The sequence below is a fragment of the Aptenodytes forsteri genome, unplaced genomic scaffold, assembly GCF_000699145.1.
Source record: "Aptenodytes forsteri isolate BGI_AS27 unplaced genomic scaffold, ASM69914v1 Scaffold325, whole genome shotgun sequence".
Taxonomy (NCBI): Eukaryota; Metazoa; Chordata; class Aves; order Sphenisciformes; family Spheniscidae; genus Aptenodytes; species Aptenodytes forsteri.
In genome coordinates, this window is record NW_008795575.1 from 1,971,695 (window position 1) to 1,991,415 (window position 19,721).

The 19,721-nt window shown below is 54.2% G+C and overlaps 1 protein-coding gene across 1 annotated transcript in view; it reads right to left on the bottom strand.

Annotated features, from left to right (window-relative positions):
* Positions 1 to 19,721, bottom strand: part of ASTN2 (astrotactin 2) — a 315,832-nt gene that overhangs the window by 238,680 nt on the left and 57,431 nt on the right. Inside the window, exons 3-4 of the mRNA XM_009282254.1 lie at positions 16,714 to 16,863; positions 8,176 to 8,283 (exon numbers count right to left, since the gene is read on the bottom strand). Coding sequence (XP_009280529.1) covers positions 8,176 to 8,283; positions 16,714 to 16,863 — 258 coding nt within the window. The remainder of the gene's footprint in view (positions 1 to 8,175; positions 8,284 to 16,713; positions 16,864 to 19,721) is intronic.

The window sequence follows — 19,721 nt, forward strand, 5'->3', positions numbered from 1 at the left end:
TCACCACCTCCAGCCCCGTCACCACCTCCAGCCCCATCACCACCTCCAGCCCCGTCACCACCTCCAGCCCCATCACCACCTCCAGCCCCGTCACCACCTCCAGCCCCATCACCACCAGGGTCACCACCTCCAGCCCCATCACCACCAGGGTCACCACCTCCAGTCCTAGTCACCACGGGCAGGGTCACCACGGGCAGGGTCTCCTGCCTGCAGGTCTTAGACCTCCCCTGACACAGTAAAGGGGGAAGAATTTGTGCAAACCCAATTTGCTCTCCTGGCGCTGTTACATTTTTTGCATTTCTCTGGGCATGGACAATTAAAATCAATGAAGTCAGTTTTGCTTTCATGTTCTCAGTGCTGAATTGGTTGAGATAAAATCACATTAAAGAAACAGTTACATATTTAAAGGCCGAGATTGCCTGCACTGGAATTTTCTTTCACGCAAATCAACGGAAACACTTCCCAGAATTAAGGCCTGATCTTTTTTTGTTTTAAACTCCAAATGAGTCCCAATTTTACAATATACAAACAGAAAGGCAAGTCTGAGTGGAAGGCTTCATTTTAAGGAGGAGGGAAAGCAATTTTCAATACCATATAGTGAAAACATTATTCCTACAGGAAAAAAGAGAAAAAAAAGTAGTCATTATCTATGAAATAGCTCATGTTGAGTCACAGCCCAGGGAGGATTGCACTTGGCAAGCAAACGCTGGTCAGACAGCTGAACTGATTTTGGAGACCAGGAGGGAGCCGTGACGGAGGCCAGGCTGCCGGGGAGGGTTCAGGACCCGGCAGGAGATGCCCCAGCACCCGGCAAGCTGCCCATTGCTGCTGGACCTCCACCACGCTGCCCATCCAGGCCCTGCCCGCTCCCCCATCGCCACCCCGCAGGCAGAGCGAGGCTGCTGCCTGGGATCTGGGAATTGGGCTGGGATCTCCAAAGCCAGACGTGAAAAAAAAGAAAACACAAACAAAAAAAACCCTAAAAACATCTTTTCCCTCCCTCCATTATTTTTGGAATAGATGCAAAATGGCCCAGCAAGGTGGGACTAAAAATCTCTGCTCTCCAACAGCTCCCCAGGGTTGGGGCACATCCCCTCCGTGCCTCAGTTTCCCCCGCACCCAAGCACCACGCAAGGGTGAGCTTCACCAGTGCAGCGTGACGTCCACCACCCTCTGCCTCCTCCCACTCCTCCCCCTGCTCCCTCCAGGAGACAAATCCATCCCGTCACAGGCGTGCCAAGCATCCCTGCCGAAACGCGTCTTCATCTTCCAGCCCGCGTTAACCCTCGCCCTCCTCCCGCCCGCATCCAGCACCGTGTTTATGTTCTGCTTCCTGGGAAACAAGAGACTCGTTACCATGCGGAGGGCGACAGCAGAGCGATTAGTGAAATTTGTTACCCACATGCTCTGAACAAAATTAAATTAAAAGTGCTGCTTTGCTGTCAAGATAAGGGCCAAGCCAGAGAGATAATTTTTCACTCTCAAACACTCAATTACTCGCTGAGGCTGTATCAGATACAATCAAAAAATAAATAAATAAATAGAAAGACCCACACTGCCTCCAGGAACAGATGTAAAAGCCGTTATCTCTAGCATAGTCCAGGGAAGTTAAAGAGCCTGCGGCTGCCGCGGCACCACGACCGCTTTAATTGCAGATCCCACTGCTCCCCAGCTCACGCTCTGCAACCAGCTTCCAGCAGCAGCCCCCCTCCCCAGAACCTCAGTACCCCTCCGACATGTGCCCAGGCACAGGCAGGAGCATGTGTACACCCCCATACCTACAGCCACCGGGGACTTACGGGACCAAAGAGGCTGATGGAGCAACCCCAGCCCAGCTTCCCTGCACAGACGGAGTCTAACAGGGATGGAGAGGGGCTCTGGTGGGTTTCATTTGCTGATGCAGCGCCCGCTTGCTCTGCGAGCAAAATAAGCCATCATGCAAAAGCACCACGTTTGTTTGCTCACTGGAAAAACAGCATCCATGACGGAGCTTTTGAGAGCCGACAAAGGTTGGAAAGTTACAGCATCCCTCATCAGCACCAGCGCCCTGGGGCACCGCAGGGGTCCGTGCATGGGCTGTGCTGCAGGGGTGCAGCAGGGGGGTGGCTGTACCCCAGTGCTCTGGGAGGTAAAGACAAGACTTGTACCGTGAAGGTATCTCATCCCCAGAGATCTGGGGATGTCCAGGTCGCATGGGACTCTAGTTGTCCCCTCTGGGGTGCTCTTCCCCGGCCTCACAGAGAGCAGCACAGCTCCACGTGCCACGAACCAGCCGGCTGTGTGCCAGACACCAGCACTGACCCGTCCGTCTGTCCCTGCAGTGAGTGGCTGCATGTCCCCTTCCCGGGGAAGCCTGCTGCCCTGCAGCGTCTCAGGGGCTGGGGCACGGCTGGCCGCGCCGCGGGCTGACCACACGAGGAGGGGACGGGCAGCAGCTGAGCCGGCACGGGGCTGCCAGCGCCAGCAGGGAGGGATAAGGCTCCCTGAGTACAGCCAGACAGCACAAGGCACGGACAGACCCATTACTCCCTCTTGCTACTGTAAGCAACACAAATCAACATGTTTGATTTATTGCCTTTTGTCTCCCATTCAATTCCCGACGGCGTCTCCCCCAGTTTGAAGGCTGCCAGCATGGCGAGACGAACCCGGTGCAGACCCTGGGGGGGGTAGGGGGGGTGATACCCCGAGGACCACGGCAGAGACAGGGCGACGCGCTGCCTGTGGCGTTCGCTCAGCCCCGGCGGGGCCGGGGGCACTGGCAGAGCACGGAGAATGGTACCCAAATTTCATTCTGCGTTTCGTTTAGTTCCCCATGAAATAGCAAGTGTCTGCTGCCTCCGGAGACAGGAGAGGATCAAAGCGAAGCTTCCTCATATGTAACAGACTCCGAATACCTAATATTCCCTTATAAAAGGCCTTGTTTTAAACACCAAATACAGAGGCAGATCAAAGCTCAGCTTCTCATTTCTCTAACAGCCCTCGGAAGACTTCGCCAGCCAGCAAGGCACACACATGCGCGCACACACGCACGGCTGACACCAGTCCAAGGTACATAATTGGACTCTGCTAATTTGTCTAAACCATCACTGCATGCTATGGAAACAGCCAGGTGCCTTGTTCATGGAGACCTCAGCCGAGGAGCATCCCAAAACCACGTCCTCCCTTCCCTGGGGTGTTGAGGAGCTCTTCTGGGATGGGAGCAGGTTGCTGGGATGGGAAGGTACCACCTGGATGCAAGCAGTGCATGAAAACGGGGTGGGATATCTCCCCCCCTCCTCTTTTAAGAGGCTGCAATAGAGGCGATGCCGAGAGGGGTGAAGCGATCCCAGACCCAAGCGTGGAGGAACAGGCTCAGGGTGGTCCAGCTCGGGCTGAAGCAGATGCCAGAGTCTGCTTGAAGAGCAGCAGCCAGCTGAGGACGTTCGATGAGAGATCCCAGCTGGGTCACTGTGCTGGGCGCCCTCCAGCACATCTCAACCATCACGGTATCGATAACATCACTTTGCACTTGCACCCAGTGGTCCGCTTTGTATCTGGGTTTCCAGCAACTCTCTGTACCTGACCTTTCGGCTTGACAGAGGGGAGCAAGATCAGCCCAAGCCCTGGTCCCAGGGGCTCGCCAGCAGCCGCAGCAGCTCCCAGCAGATCCCAGGGGCTCAGACAACGGCCGGGCTGCAGGAGGGGCCAGAGGCTCTCCAGGTCTCCGAGATGAATGGGGTCGGGATGCTCAGCCCCTCGCAGGGTCTCCGTACAGTGCTGTCACTTTCCCTGCCTCAGTTTCCCCTAACCCAGGAAGCTGCACAGCATCTGCCCTGCAGACCCGATGCAATGCTGATTTACTCTTCATTTATCCCTTAGAAACCTTCTCCTGGAAGGAGCTTTAAAAGAGCAGGAACGTTTCTGTGTTACAGAGTAGCTGCTCCGGGGCCCGAGGAAGCAGACCGAGGTGGGAGAGGCTCGCTCGCGCCTCCCCCCTCCCCACCGGCGAGCTGGAGGGGCTCGTTAGACTCACCGAGTCCTTGATGAGCTGTGCAGCTCAGAGCGCAGGGGCCGGCCCACCGCTGCAGGGAGCCTGGTATGGCCTCGGAGTTACGATGCTGCTTCCCTTCTCCCCACTCCCATCTTTCTCTCTATTTTAATAGCCATCGGGCAAGCACCGCATGCGACCTGGGGAGCTCGGGGCTGCAAAGTCAGACCCGGAGCTGAATATATTTTGTTGGGCAGGAGACAAGCACCCCCCTGGAGCAAGAGGGATGGAGCAGGAGCGATGCACCGTGGAAGGCAAGGTTTGTGCACGGGGCTCTGCCTCCTTGTTTGGGGGGGGTTGCTACTAATATTTCCCTCTCAAACTCAGAGGGAGACCTGACTCTGCTGCTGCTCAGGAGAAGAGAGGAACTGAGTATGTATCAAAGCTTAATATCGCCCGTGATGGGTAGCTGGGGATGTGGATTAGCATCTCTACAACACTGGCAGGTTCTCTCTCACAGAGACGTCAGCGCTGGTGAAAGATGTGATGACTGACAGCCCCGGAGACAAGAGCCATCCGTGTACCACAGCTGGCACGCAGAGAGGTTCCCACGCTTCCCAGCTCTCCCAGGGGAGTGGGAAAGGGGAGAGCCAGCCCCCCCAGCAAGCACAGCCCTGGAGTGCACAAACCTGTTGCAAACAGGTTGCAAGAAAACCTCATTTCTGGAAAATCTCATGCAGTCAGTAATGAGGGTCAGCAGGAAGGAACAAACCAGCCATCCCCGGCCCCAGCTGAGGGCCCCTCCAGCCTCCGAGCATGGAGCTCCGCGTGGCCTGACAGCCTCTCTCAGGACTCATTTCACTTGGAAAAGCAGGACATGAAGTCCAAATCCCAGCTCCCTCGACCGCACGCCAGCCAGAGGGGAGATCACACTGGTCCATCAAAAAGAAGCAGAGGGCGGAGAGCTGGTGCGGGCACAGGCACAGGGCCGTGGTGAAGAAAAGGGATGCCTCGCTGAAGACGGGTACGAACAGAGCACGTCTTGGTATGAGCCAGCTCCCCAGAAACACCGGTGACCAGCATTGCCTCTCCCAGCTCAAGTCCCAGAGATGGGGCTGAGCCCAACAGCAGACAAGGACCAAGGCTCCATGGGAAAGTCTCTTCTGCGTCATTTGTTATGCTCTACCCCTCTCTAACTTCTCTGGAGGCTTTCCAAAGACAAGGGAACGTAAGTATAAGGACTCATTTCACTTGGAAAAGCAGGACATGAAATCCAAATCCCAGCTCCCTCGGGACCGCACGCCAGCCAGAGGGGAGATCACACTGGTCCATCAAAAAGAAGCAGAGGGCGGAGAGCTGGTGCGGGCACAGGCACAGGGCCGTGGTGAAGAAAAGGGATTCCTCGCTGAAGACGGGTACGAACAGAGCACGTCTTGGTATGAGCCAGCTCCCCAGAAACACCGGTGACCAGCATTGCCTCTCCCAGCTCAAGTCCCAGAGATGGGGCTGAGCCCAACAGCAGACAAGGACCAAGGCTCCATGGGAAAGTCTCTTCTGCGTCATTTGTTATGCTCTACCCCTCTCTAACTTCTCTGGAGGCTTTCCAAAGACAAGGGAACGTAAGTATAAGGGGATCCCACAGACCCAGAAGCTGGGAAGATGCGTGGTGCGGCGTGCTGGGACCGCAGAAGGCAACGCCTCGGCCGTCCCTGCCTCTGTGCCCAGATTGATCAGATTTACTTCTCCATGTATTCCAACATTGAAAACCAGATATCGAGTCTGCTGCTCCTGAGCTACCAGAACAAGCTCTCCCTCACTCAATATTTACCTGTAGGAACGTCCCTCTAATTTACCTTGCCAAGGCACTATGAAACCTGCAGTCTTTCTTCTACAGGAGACAAAGCAAGCCCACGACCACTTAACCAGATGAATTCAACAAAGCTCAAAGTAAACCCAAACCTACACGCCACCTAAGTGGGAACTTCCCATCACAGCATTGGCTGGGATCGATGCCTTGACAGTATCAGTAATTAGGCTCAATCCTGCAAAACCTAATTCAAGGAGAGAAACCCTGAGGAATCTCTCTCCTTGGACCTGATAACTATCTCATGGCACCTGCAATGACACGCAACCATGACGAAATCGATACGGGAACATCATTGTAAGAATTAACTGTATCTGATGATGTATCCTTCTCTATTAGAGTTATGATCTCGTCCAATTATGGATCTTTGCTGAACTTGTAATTATGAGTGTGGTACTGTGACTTCCCACTAAGCTATTGCTTTCCTTCCACGAGGGAGAGAAGAGTCAATGAAAGGATAATGGAAAATTCCTTTCAAGGACGCAGCGATGGCAAAATTTAGCTAGACAGGAGGGGAAATACAATGGGGACTTTATGCAAGACAATTCCCTCAGTTAGCCACCACTGAAGACGAGCAAACCAGGTTTTCACAGCATCACTCAAACACTAACGTAAATCTAACAGCCAGCTCTGTGCAACCGTGCGAGGCAGCTCTTCCTCCTGGACTCCCTTCAAACCCAGCCATCAAAGCTGCCCAGGTGAACACCACCTTATTCAAAGAAAAATAAAGGAATTCGTCCTTTTTATCTATTCCTTTATGTTTGCCCTACAAGGAAGCTTAAACAAACAACCCAAAGCCAATGTATATATCAATAAGAGTATCTTTGTACCCGGCATACAGCGCAAGCGTGTTTCAAGAGACTTACAGAGCATTGACCTCACGGGGAATGGCGTCAAGGCAGCGGGAAAGCAAACATTTATCTGCTTTTCATTAAAACACTGTTTTCCACACCTTGCTCACATGCCGTCTCCCCCTTCCCTTGTGGTAGCTGAAAAAAAACCCCTAATCTTCAGTGACTTCTCCAAAGTACCCAAGGACTTTCACCCAGCCCAGTATTTCAGAATAAGTTATTGAAAAAACTACTTCAGCATTTGGGAAATTTTCCCCCTGTGCCACTGATTTTTTGGGACCGTTTCTTCTGTCCCTGTTTGCAATGCAACCAACTTCTTCCTTCTCTCGCAAATCATTTTACCCATAACACAGCTATATTCATACTGCAACAGGTAACTTTAACTCACAAATTCTCTCCCTACTTTTCATCAAAAGCTCATTTTAAACTCAGTGAGAATATCTCGCGTTTCTAAAACACATGGAAAAGGAAAAAAAAAAAATTGAATACCCTGCCTTTAATAGGAACAAATGCGATACACCCCTGTGCATGCGTGTGTTTATTCCCATGTGCAATCATCAAGCTGATCAGAGGTGCTGAAGTAATTTCACATTCAAATAAACACATTGTGAGCATTTATCGGAATGCCTAATCATTGAAACAAATGGGGCGGCGTTTGCTGTGGTGGGCACAGGCATCTATCTGGCATGCTGCGCTCTGCCGATGCCCGGCTTAATACAGAAAACAAATGAAGGGAGTAGACCCACTGTGCAATTTTTAAATTGCTTCCCAATGTAGTTATTTCCTGAAGGTGATTTTTCAAACGCAGCAGCAGCAGCAGCCAGGCTCGCCCTGTCCTCCACCAAAGAGCTTGGTCCAAGGGTCCCAAACAAAAACAATCCAGTGTGATGTGACTGGAGGAAACGTGGACACTAATTTCAAACTGCAGATGATATTTCAGTTTCTCAGCTCCTCTAACTCACAAAAATGCCTGAAGGGACTCTGGTCTACAAATCCCTGCCCCAGCCCTCATTTTGAATTTGTTCCTTTTAATTGCCTTTGTGCTGAGAGGAAGACTGGGAAATTTCCATCCGACGGGTGCTTTGCATGGGAAATAAAGGGCAGAAAACAGGAGTTTGGAGCAAGGAATTGCCAAGGTGACCATCCCCGACAGCTGCACTGATGCCAGGGCGATGACAGACACAGTCACCATGTGCCGGTGCAGCTTCAGGGAAGCGCCAGGGCACATGCAATGTAACCGATACTACAAATCATCAAAGAAACCCCGAACCTCAGCAACATCACCGGGAAATGCTATTTATGGCTCCTGCACGGTGCTGCATCACACAAACAACACATCTTGGGATGTCCTTACCACTACAGACTGGTACTGCGGTCCTTACCTAGACTCCTGCAGTATCAGACAGCATCACCCACGGAAACAGTCAAGGTGCTCAACCATTTTTTTTCCTCTTACACCCACGTGCATCACCAGTGCCTATGTCATTTTGTACCTTTGCTTCGTCTCCGGCTCCGATACTGCTCGGTGTAGAAGGTTAGCTGGGTTTCATCATCCGCCTCGGAGCCAGAGTTTCCTTTGGCACGTCCAAACCCGATCCCACCTGCAAGCAATAGAGAGGAAAAAATCAGTCCTGTCACCTGGGATGCACAGCAGCAGGCGGCAGCTGGAAGGTCCTCGGCAGAGCTGCCGGATTTGGCCGGCATCTACCGTTCCCAGCCCAGGTGCTGTGCTCGGGGTCACCAGAAGCAACCAGGGACTTTTACCACTCATGATTTTGCTGGTTCCTTATTGCCCTCATCAAAAATCAAGACCCCATGGTGCCAATTGTGATGTAAATGTAAGAAGATGCTTCCTACCCCCAGGAATGTATTTTACAAATGCATTGCAATGTATTTACAAAGAAAACCTCTGAATGTAGAAGCTGCTCTCCCCGGGGACACCCGTACGGTGAAGTACAGTAAATTTTATGTGCTTGCTTCAAAGCAAACGCAGCTGAGACAAGAGGCATGGGGGGAATACAGCGCTCAGGACCCCACTGCATGGCGAGGGTCCTGTTTCCCTCCCTCAGCACCCACTTTGGCCCAGCTGCTCCACCAGCTCGTTGCGATGGCCAGCAGCATGCATCCCTGCAGCAGCCGGCACCGACAGCCGTGGCAAGGAGCAGGGCTGGCTCGTGGTTTACCCAGCATCTCCCTCCTGGAGTGGGGAGCCGGTGCGGGTGCCGGAGGAGCCCAACTTGCTTCAGCCGCCAGACCCACCGAGGAGTGACGGACGCTTAGAAAGCAACACAGGCTCTAACTGGCAGAAGTCCTTCAATCCTTGCAGAGTTTAAAGCAAAGAGGCCTCTGGGGGTTGACAGTGGCCCTTTAAACTGCCATTAAAATATTTTACTGTTTTTAAAAAATCCTTTATTCTAGGCAGAAGCACAATTTCCCCACTTCTTGGCAGGAGAACAGAAAATGAGCGGTGCCTTCTGTCCTCTGAAATCCTTAATCACCGCAACGAGAGGTGGCTGGCAGGAGCCAGAGGGATGCCGGGAGCTCGGCACATGGCTCCTGCCCCGTCCATGCCCCAGCCTGGCTGTGCAGTGCCCTTGGGGTGGTCTCAACAGGGGGGTAGGAAGAGGCTCTGCCAGCTCCTTTCCTCCTGAAAGCAGCAGGAGAGGTCAGTCCTTGCACACAGCAGCATTTAGAGCTTGGACATGGGGCCTGGGGGGTTTACAGACTCACACCCCAAATCAGTAACCCACTGCCGGCCCCTATTCAGACCCCCGTATCACAGCGAACATCCGATGTCATGATACACCTGCACCCAGGGACTGCGGTTTTGAAGGGCACGGCAGAGTGGTAAAACCAATAAAGCTTATTCGCATCAGCGAGGAAAATCTTAATTAACCTGGGCTTCTAACGCAGGCCCTGGGGCGACCGGCCAGGACTGCAGCTCTGCCGCACGTCCCCTCTCCCACCGAGCAGGGGCTGCCCTGGGCTGTTCTGCTGCAGGCAGTGCCTGGTGCTGGGAGACAGACACCAGCTACGGGAGGTTTTCCCTCCAGAGCTCAGCAGACCTATCTCCTCTGTCCGGGAGAGGGACATGGACACTGCCCACACAGGCAGGACGTGGCATGTCCCTCTGCCACCTTCCCATGAGCCAGACCTAGTCCCTTTTGGGCAGGCAGATGGCCGGGGGCGGACAGAGGCAGCGATCTCCGGTGCTCGCTCTGCTCTTGCACCCCACCGAGGTGACCAGGCAGCTGGTGCAGGCAGCAGGCAGCTGGTGCAAGCAGCAGCCACTCCACCAGCCACCGTCCCAGCCCCCTCAAAAAATTAAAGTACTCAGGCGGGATGTCTTCCGGAGAGCTGTGACAGCAATATTGCATTTTCTGATTACCCAGCACTGCGCAGGATGTATAAGGAGTCAGGAGACCCGGCGCGGCGCAGGTCCCCAGCCCGCAGCGGAAACGTCTCCTTCTCCGTGATGGATGGCGCTGACATGTTAAATTACTCAGGCTGGATGTCTTCGGAGAGCTGGTGACAGCAATATTGCATTTTCTGATTACCCAGCACTGCGCAGGATGTATAAATACAGGAGTCAGGAGACCCGGCGCAGGTCCCCAGCCCGCAGCGGAAACGTCTCCTCTGACCCAACACGCGGTGGCAGAGGTCAGCCTGGAAACACGAGCCCAGGGCAGAGAAACGGCTGCAAGGGATGTACTTTCATCCCTTCACGCTATCAAGGGTGCTGGAACACATCTTGGCAGTGGTTTTGGGGGTCCCGGAACCCAGTCGAGGCAGCCTGTAGGATGCAGGAGCGCTGATCCTCAGCTGACCCTGCCGTGAACCTGATTTCATGTTTAACTGTCCCCAAAATCTTGCCGAAGCATCCCTGTGAGATGCTCGCGCTTGGGGCAATACCTCCTGCACCAGCTCCACCAGCCGGGCTCGATGGCAGGCTGCTCGGCAGGGCACAGGGCTGAGGATGCTCAAGACGGAGCTGAGGGCGCTCACGGTGGGGCCGAGGATGAGTAGATGAGTAGAGCACCCATTTGCAGCTGCTGATGGGCAGGGAGAACACTCAAAGTCAAACAGCCCTGCCTGGTCAGTGCTCTCTTTCTCTTAAAAAAGGGGGAGAAAAACACTAAGTAACAGGAAAAAAAAGATCCCGATCGCTGCGACCGATTACAAAGCAGAGTAAGATGCTGAAAAGACAGAGGACAGGGAAACAGCAGCTTCGCAGCGCTGGGTACCCGGAACGCACCGGCAACTCTTTGCAGCGGCTCCCCCCGAGAAGCTACACCCCCTTTACACCCAGTTTACTCCTGCCATTTAGATTTTGAGAAAAACCAAAGCTCCCCCACCTCGCCCGCGCAAAAAAAAAAGTGGGGCAGGAGGCGGGGGCGCGGGCGGGAGCTCAAGGAAGATGCTCTCGCTTCTAATCCTGTTTGCAGATTTACAAGCTCGTTAATCCGTTCAAACAGATCGCAGCTCAGCCACGCGCCGGGGCAGGGCGTTCGTTTTGAGCGCGACATTAATTTAGCGGGGAGCAAGGCGGGGTGCCAAGGCAAACACCTCTCGTTATGGTATAATTAAAGATGGTAGCGTTAATGCTAAATAGGGACCAAAGAAATAAAATTTGGGAATTAGGGACTCTGTTATCCCCAAAGACTTTTTGTTAGCCAAAACCATGTGTATTTTTTAAAGGCGCGTGTCTGTCATTAAAAAAAGCAAACCTGACATTTTAAGTCCCTTCCCCAAAGCCAGGAGGTTACAGAGCACCTCAGGGAAGCAAAACGGATGCAAAACAGATCAAAACCGAGTTAAAATAGAAAAATAAGTAATGGGAGCTCTTTGGATAACTCCTGTCTGAGACCAGATTGACCTCATATCCTTAATCCCTCCAAGCTGGATGTTATAATAGAAGTGGGAGCTCGTATTTGTCCCCAGCGGTGTCACCCTGGCTGATACCAGTGCCCGTGCGTCCCTGATGGATGGGAGGCTGCATGCCCGCAGCCACAGCCCCACCGGCGATGCAAAAGGATTTTCTGCATCCCTTCCCTCCAGAAAAAGGGCCAAACCCTGCACACCACAGCGTTCAAGACCCACGACCTCCCTGCTCGGCTGTGTTCAGTTCATTCCACCTCCACGCTCGCTTGCCCCGTGCAACGCAGTCTCCTGGGTGTTCAACAAGCCCCTCTGCTCCCAGGTTTCCCAGTAAAAACCAGCTGACGAGACCCCCTCCCCACTCCCCAGCGTTGCGGCGAGGTCCGTGCACCGAGGACTGTCAGGGCGATGCGGAGCCATACAATTAGCTAAGTGGAAATTTTCAGTTTAATTCATTTACCCCCAAAAAGCACACCAGTCAACTGAAAACACCAACGTGGTCAGAGAAAGGTAAATTAGATGCAATTGTAGGGAGGGGAAAAAAATACACAAACATTTTCTTTTGAAACTTATCCAGTCAACACAAAAAAAGGATAAAGAAAAAAAGCCCTTTAAAAAAAATGAAGCGCTCTGCTCCGGTTTGTCCTTGCAGCAGGGGTACGCGCTCACACCCACTGGCTTCAGCTGACAAAAATTCTTCCTTCTCATTGATCTTCCCTTTTTTTTCTGCCTATGCCCAAAAAACCCACACCGGGGCGGGTGGTGCAACAACCAGGTGACGGTCCCACGGCTTCCACTATGGAAAACTGGGATCACACTGATCCCAGACCGCAGCCTTCGCACAGCTGTGAAGGGTTGGGTTTTTTTCCACCAAGGACCAACTCATGGAGCTGGATGTGATGCTTTGACTTGGATGAGGTGAAAGCTGAACCCCCAAAAAAACCTCGCCAGCAAAATGTGATGCTCCGAGGGCACCGCGGGACAGATGGATGGGGCGAGGTGGGAGGCAGAGGTGTCCTGGCAAAAGCAGGGACCATGGATGAGCCCGGCCGAGCCGCAGCTCTCCTCCCTAGGGAAACTTTGGATAAGTTATGGCACAGCCAAGACCTCTAAAACACAACAAGCTGCAGCCCCGATCAACTGCCCGTCTCAGGCAGAAGGATCTATTAATCTCTCATTTATTCTCAAAGCCAGGGTGCTTTTAAAGGCCTGCCCCAGGAGAGGGCACCAGACCCCCTCTCTGCACAAACTGGCCTCCCCCAAGGCCACCTCCCACCTGCACCCCGACATCCCACCCAGCCCTTGGGGTGGGCGCGCAGGGTGGTCCATCGGCCAAACCCGCATCCTCGGTCCCTGCACCACCGCCGCCTCCCCCCACGTTTCCCAGGGCATCGCTTCCTGCTTTAAGTCCCGCTCCAGTGCAGCTGGGTTGGGATGCTCCGGGTACCAGCCTGGCTGCATTTTGGGAACCAGTAAATCCAGACCCTCTCAGACGCAGCATCCTTCCCTCCCCCACTGTCAGCCCTCAGCGGAGGCATCCTCCTTCCAGCCCAGCCCTCCTGCACCTCGGCTCTTATCATCCTTGCTCTCCCTCTATTATTTATAAACTCTAAATGCACTTCACTCGATAAAAGCGTTTGGGGAGAAAGTTTGTATGAAAAAGGCATTAGACAAAATAAAGTTATATGGTACTGTAAATGGAGAGGGTGGTGTGGTTGTTTTGTTGGTTTTTTTTTTTAAGTCGATCTTCTCGGCAAAATACGACCTTTCCCAGAGCCGTTACAAACACTTAGCGCAGAATCAGATTTAATGACAAGCCATAGGCAGCAGTTTAAATGCACTTAGTGCAGGGAAGCGAAGCAAGGCAAAGCTTATCCCAGATTTGTTTTTGTTGGGCTGGGGTGGCGGGCTGTTTGTTCTCTGGTTTGGTTTATCCCATGCTTCTGCAGGAGCGCAACTCGGAGCCCTTTCGGAGCCCTTCCGTAAAGGAGGAAATCCTTTGGCTGTGCGCGGTTCCTGCGGGGAGAGCGCTCCAGCTGTAGGGCTCTGATGAGGTTAAGCATTAATTAAATCAAACCGCGAGAAAATAATTACACACATGCATCCGTCAGGCCGACTTGTCACTACCCAGTAACAAAGTCGGATGCAAACTCCATCAGTGGAACTGTCACACGGCTGTTAGAAGGAAATAAATGCATCCCAAATGGACAATTTCATTTAGGGGGAGGAAAAAAAAATCCCACGGATTGCAAAGGATTAATGAGGCGAAGGGTTTGTGTTTGCAATTGGATGTACAATGCAAACATCGTGAGTTGTGATATCATCGTTTAACCTTAATGTTCGATAGCACTCCAACCACTCGCCCGCCGGAGGGACAATTAACCGTGGGCTGTAAAAACAAAACCTCCAGCATGGGAGAGGCGCAGGGAAAGGCGTGGATAAGGCCTCAGCAGCAGCGCCCGGCCATGGCTTTCACAAGCAAAAAGAAATTTAAATTAAAAGAGGACAGGACGGGGCCATGGGGAGCGAGATCTCCACTGGAGATGCTGGAACTAGCTCGCTTTTTGGAGCTGCTCGCTGATTTCTGGTGATTGAGACCTTAAAAATCTTTTTCTAGGGCGTGCTGGTGAGGGCTCCTGTAAGTGGAGACACTCAAAGTCACAGTCCCCTCCTGAAGCCCGTGGGTACGAGCAATTGAGGCCAGACACAGCTCCCCACCATCTCCGAGAGCACACGCCACCATCCGCAGAGGAGCTACCGGGAGGAACAGAGACCCAAGGAAACGACGGTAGGTTGGGCACCGACACTGTGGAGATCCATCCTGCTCCCGGTGCAGACAAGGGAACAGCCACGGCAGCACCTTCCCAGCTAACCGGGGCCCTTCCAGCCACCCTCTTCACTTTTACCAGGGCTGAGCCCTGCAGCACAGGGGTGAAGCAAGACATCCCCTCCCACCTTGCAGCACCTTTAGTCCACTGCAACCAGCTCAGGACCAGAGCAGCTCGAGGTGCCGGTGCCCAGCTCCTCCCCGTCACCTTCCCTCGCCCGCATCCTGCCCCCAAAACCCTTCCCCAGCCCCACAGCTCGGGCATGTGAGAGCCTGCCCTGCACGGGGCTGCTGGAGCAGGCGTCCCGGCATACCTGAGACACACACCCAACACCCCGGGAGACAGCCGGAGAGCAAAATACAGCAACAGGCACAGTGGAGAAGATTTGTGGCCAGGCAGCTGGGCATGCTCTGGCTCCCAGGGGGTCTTCCCCGCCGGGAGCGACAAGACCAGCGCAAAAGTCCCAAGGGAGACAATTTATTTTCTCCAACACGGGTCTGGCCGAGCCTGCTGCTGCGGACCTGCTGGACGGCCCAGCTTTAATTGTGCGCGGCTGAGGACTGCCTGTGCCGGCAGCCGTGGCAGGGAGGAATGGAGGGTGACCTTGCCGAGCACCATGAGTGGGATTGCCAAGCAGGGCACGGCAGCTGGAGGGGAAATTCAGCTCCCCATCCCAAGCAGAGATGTTGGGCACGAGCTGGTCTCCAACCCTCGTATGGAGGAAACACAAGTCTGGGCAGAAACGGAGGGCAACGAAGGGCTCTCTTGTCCTGGTATCCACTGACTATTCCCGTGGCCACCGATGGGCAGAGGGATCCTGGGGGGCAGTGGTGATGGGGTGAGGGTTGGGAAGACCTCCTCCTGCCTTGGGGCATGCTCTGGCATGGTGCAGACGGGGATTTGCAGGAAGGCAGAGGAGCTCCAGCCCGGGGAGGTGGGAGGGATAGAGGGATAGAGGGTGCGTGTCCCCAGAGATGGGGAACAAGCCAGGCTGGCTCGGGGCCACACTCTGCTCCCATGCAGCCAGAGGCTCTGCCTGCAGCCGGGCATCGTGTCTCCTCCTAAGCTCGACTGCGAGGATTAATTGACTTGCTCCATTAGTGACCACAAAACCTCTTGCCTTCAAGGCAGTTTAAAAGTGAAATAAAAACAAAAACAAAAAAAAAAACCACAAAAAAAATGAGGCTGGAGCAGGGAGTCAGGGAAACTTCACCAGACAGTCACTGTGGACCCCAAAGCACCCACACGCATGCATGCTAAAATCCAGATACACATATTTGAATAACTACTAGAAAACAAACCAAATAATTTAAACCAGTTAGAGTCAGAACATTTTCTTCACACTAAGTGAATAATTTATGGGCAGAGCTATAATAAAAAAAGCCCTCTCCAGGCCTGTATTGCAGGAAAATGTACCCAGAATAAAAGATCACATTTCAGACTCATAAATAAATGAAAACCAACAGTAAACAGAAATAAAAGTATTTCCTTCCCGGTTCCTGGCACTTCCAGAGACCTGCAGCGCGCAGGGTAGACCATGGCCAAGGGACCTCCCTGCCCATCATCCCTGGAGGGACCCCGACGCCTCCTCCTCCTCCCCAGCTGGAAATCTGGACCCAAACCCTCCACACAGCCTCAGCACTCACCGCTTAACCCACAGCCATTACTGTTTTAAGCAGCGATAGCAATAGGAGGAGGTGGTTTCCCTCGCTGAGAGGCAATGCAAGGACCAATCCTGCTCACGGGGCTGTTCCAGCCAATCTCCTCCTGTTGCTCCAGCGTAGCTGGCAATGGCCATCAAGGCTACAAATAAAACTCAGCATCCCTCCGGCACACTTTTGCACGGTGCAGCCTTTAGAGCCATGAATGCTGCTCCCACCCTCTGTGTGGCCCCTAAAAAAAAAAAAAAGTCCAAAAAACCCCAAGCACTGGGAAAGTGCAATGAAGAGAGGTCCCAGTGATGCGAGTTACAGCCAAAATGAACTTCACCCCTTCCTCTGAAATAAAAACTTGCCAAGAAACCGTATTTCACTCCCACCAAGCCTCGGTTAGCCGGGGCAGCTGGCAGGGACCCTGGATTTGCAGCAGACCTGGATAAATCCCTGGGGCGGATGCAAGGTGACACCGCTCCCAAGCGCCTCCACCAGACCACCCAGAGGATGCTGAGCGGGGTTTGCCCCTCTTCCCCCCGTCACAGAGGAGCTCCAGGGTCCCCACACTCAGCAGTGAGGATGAGGAGTTCCTGCCTTCATCCCCAGCCAAACTCCTCTGGATGTGGCCACATCCAGGGCACTGGAGGAGCAGCTGGTGACCACGGCAGCCTACCTCGGGGCCGGCTCCGGCGTTTCCGTCTCCCCACGGACGTGCTGCGCAGCGCGGGCTGGAGCTGCCCGATCTCAATGGGTGTGTTGGTGCGGAAGCTCTCCTTGAACTTCTGCATCAGGGACTCCACCGTCTCCTGCGTCACCTCGGGAGCTGCAACACCAGCAAAGGGACTGCGGTTAAAAGAGGACCAGGCCACCACGTCCCCACTGCCCGTACAACCCCTTCCCAGCAGAGCACAGCGGGAGCTGGAGCTGAGTCCTGGGGCAGGAGCTCTGCCAAGTCCCTCCGAAGTCACCCACGGGGATCCAATCCAGCACTTTCCAAGTCTTACCAAAGCCACAGAAATTAGAAAGTTGTGAGATTACGGAAATTGCATTTTTCACGCTGCTTTCCAGCATTTTGGATTATTCCTTGCCTCTTCCCCCATGTGCACGCAGGGCACTTGGAAGCATCATGCCCTTATCCAAGTTACAGCCTGAAGGGTTCAAAACACACAGGAATGCCTCAGGTCGAACCCTAGGCTTGGCAGCCTTTTGGGGGGGTCAGGCACTCCCCGGCAGGCAAGTTTGGGATTACGGAGCGATGGGCAAGGCTGGGGTGAGAGCCAGGCGAAGGATGTACAGCCGGTCCGGGCATGCTCCGAGCTGCAGCAGGAATCCCTGGGGTCTTCCAGGGCCTGCGCTCACATGCTGGGCAGCAGCACCTGAGCTCAGGAAACAGCTTGCTGCAATGCCCCACGGCACATCACAGCTTGCTGATATTTAAGCAACTCCCCTCCTTGCTCTCACACACCTCCTATCCAGTAATGCCAAAAAAACCCCACCCAGAATTGTCGGGGTGAGAGCGGGCGAGGGATCTCCAGCCGGTCCGGGCATGCTCCGAGCTGCAGCAGGAATCCCTGGGGTCTTCCAGGGCCTGCGCTCACATGCTGGGCAGCAGCACCTGAGCTCAGGAAACAGCTTGCTGCAATGCCCCACGGCACATCACAGCTTGCTGATATTTAAGCAACTCCCCTCCTTGCTCTCACACACCTCCTATCCAGTAATGCCAAAAAAACCCCACCCAGAATTGTCCTACGAAACTCGCCACCCACCCACACAATGGGCGGTTACGGGAAATCATGAAACCACTCGCAAAGAGCAAAGATGAAATTCAGCATCAAATTGTCCTCCTGCAGGCCAGAGAGGTCTCCCAGGTTTAACAAACGGTTTGGCCTCTGCCAGCTCCTTGAATTAGCAGAAACTCATTAGCAGAACATAACCTCTGTCCTGTCTCCATTTTGAGAGCCGCGAAGTCCCTCCGATTAGCTCCTGAAGCTCCCCCTGCCCGCAGCGTGCCCATGTGGGGCTGGCAGGGATCACTGGCCCTGTAGCCACCCTGCATCCCGCTCGGATAAGGGATAATTGAGCACCCTGGAGCTCCCCAGCCTGCCAGGAGTTACAGGCTGATGCATCACCCCGCCGCATCTCCCGGGTCCAGAGACAACATCAGATCTGTATGGAGTTCCTTGGGCACCCGGCAAGCTCTGGGTGCGTAACTGCTCCGGACCATGGACTCTAATTCCCTTCGCAGCGTGCTGCAGGGGCCATTTTAGTGCGAAATGAGAAGCTGGCCATGCAGGACGAGGCATTTGTAATCCTAGACAAGGACTTTGCTGCAGACTCCGCGTTTTAAGTTGACTCCTCTAACAGCCACCTACGCCGCAGGGAGGGGAGAGCCCCGACCACCCCATGCCGCAGGCAGTGCCACACCAGCCCACAGAGCAGCTCCCCCCTTCCTTGTGCCCAAATCCCAAAGGCGATGTCGTCAGCCTCTCTGGGATTGAGAGGCTTTAGACCACCCCAGGGTGCTTTTCTAGCCCCGCAGGCTGCAGAGGAGGTACCGAAATCTGCCAGGGCTATTGGGAGGGGGAGCACCGAAGAAGAGCAGACCGGCTGCTGTGCCCATGGGCGCAGGCACGTGGGGAGGGCTCGGGAGACGATCCATGCAGCCAGCGCTGCCGCACCAGGCGACGGAGAGACAAGGATCAAACCCGCTGCCTGCGTAAGCACCAAAGGTGGGAACCATCTCGGGACAGCTCCAGAGAGAGGGTGGCCTAAGGGACCAGCGATGTTACATCTTCCAGTTATTCAACATCAGGCTCCTCAGGCACCATAAATCAAAGGCAGAGCTCCCCAAAGGCCCCTCCATTTATGGCAGGCGTGGCCGGATCCTGCGGTGTCGGATGCCCCAGCAGGCAATGTCGCAGGGGAAAAAAAAATAATCAGGAGTGGGGAAAGGTCTCCAAAGAGCATCTAGCCCCATCCCTGACAGCATACATCCAACCCCCTCTTGCAGGGCTCCTCTGAGGCGCCAGGGAAGGATGCTGCGGCAGCACCGGTGCGGCTCAGCACCCTGCCGCCGTGTCTGTGGGGGAAAGCCCGTCCTCGCAGCTCCTTCACCCAGGAGCAAGTATAGCAGGGCCTCCCTGTGAACAGATGGCAAGTTATTTGAACCTCGGGGCTGTGCGATATGTAACGTGTGCAAGTGGAGCAGGGAGCTCGGGAACCATGCGGCTGACGCTTATTTACTGAGAGGAGGCCATCAGGAGAGCGCAGGAGGGGAGGAGGAGGGGGCCATGCCTTCAGTTAGTGATGAGACACGTCGAGGTCACGGCGCTCTCGTGGTCCCTGCTTGGCTGATGGGAGTAATCAGCGCTGCGGTGATCGTACCCCATCTGGCCACCATGCTCAGCACATCCATCCAGAGGCATCTGCTCGCACGCTCGTCAGTGGAGCGAATGCCAAAAGCAGGGGGGGAGCATTACCTTCGTGGGGAGAGGGTCCCTACAGTCGCCGGCTATTTGCGATAATGTTACAAATACTTATTCCAGGAATGGGAGCAAAAAGCTGGTGCATCTCACTGCTCTGCATAGCTCGTGTGCATCAGCACATCATTGGCCTCTCCATGCCCCTGAGTTCAGGGGCTTCGAGCAATGGGGGGGGGGGGGGGGGGGGGGAAGGAAAAAA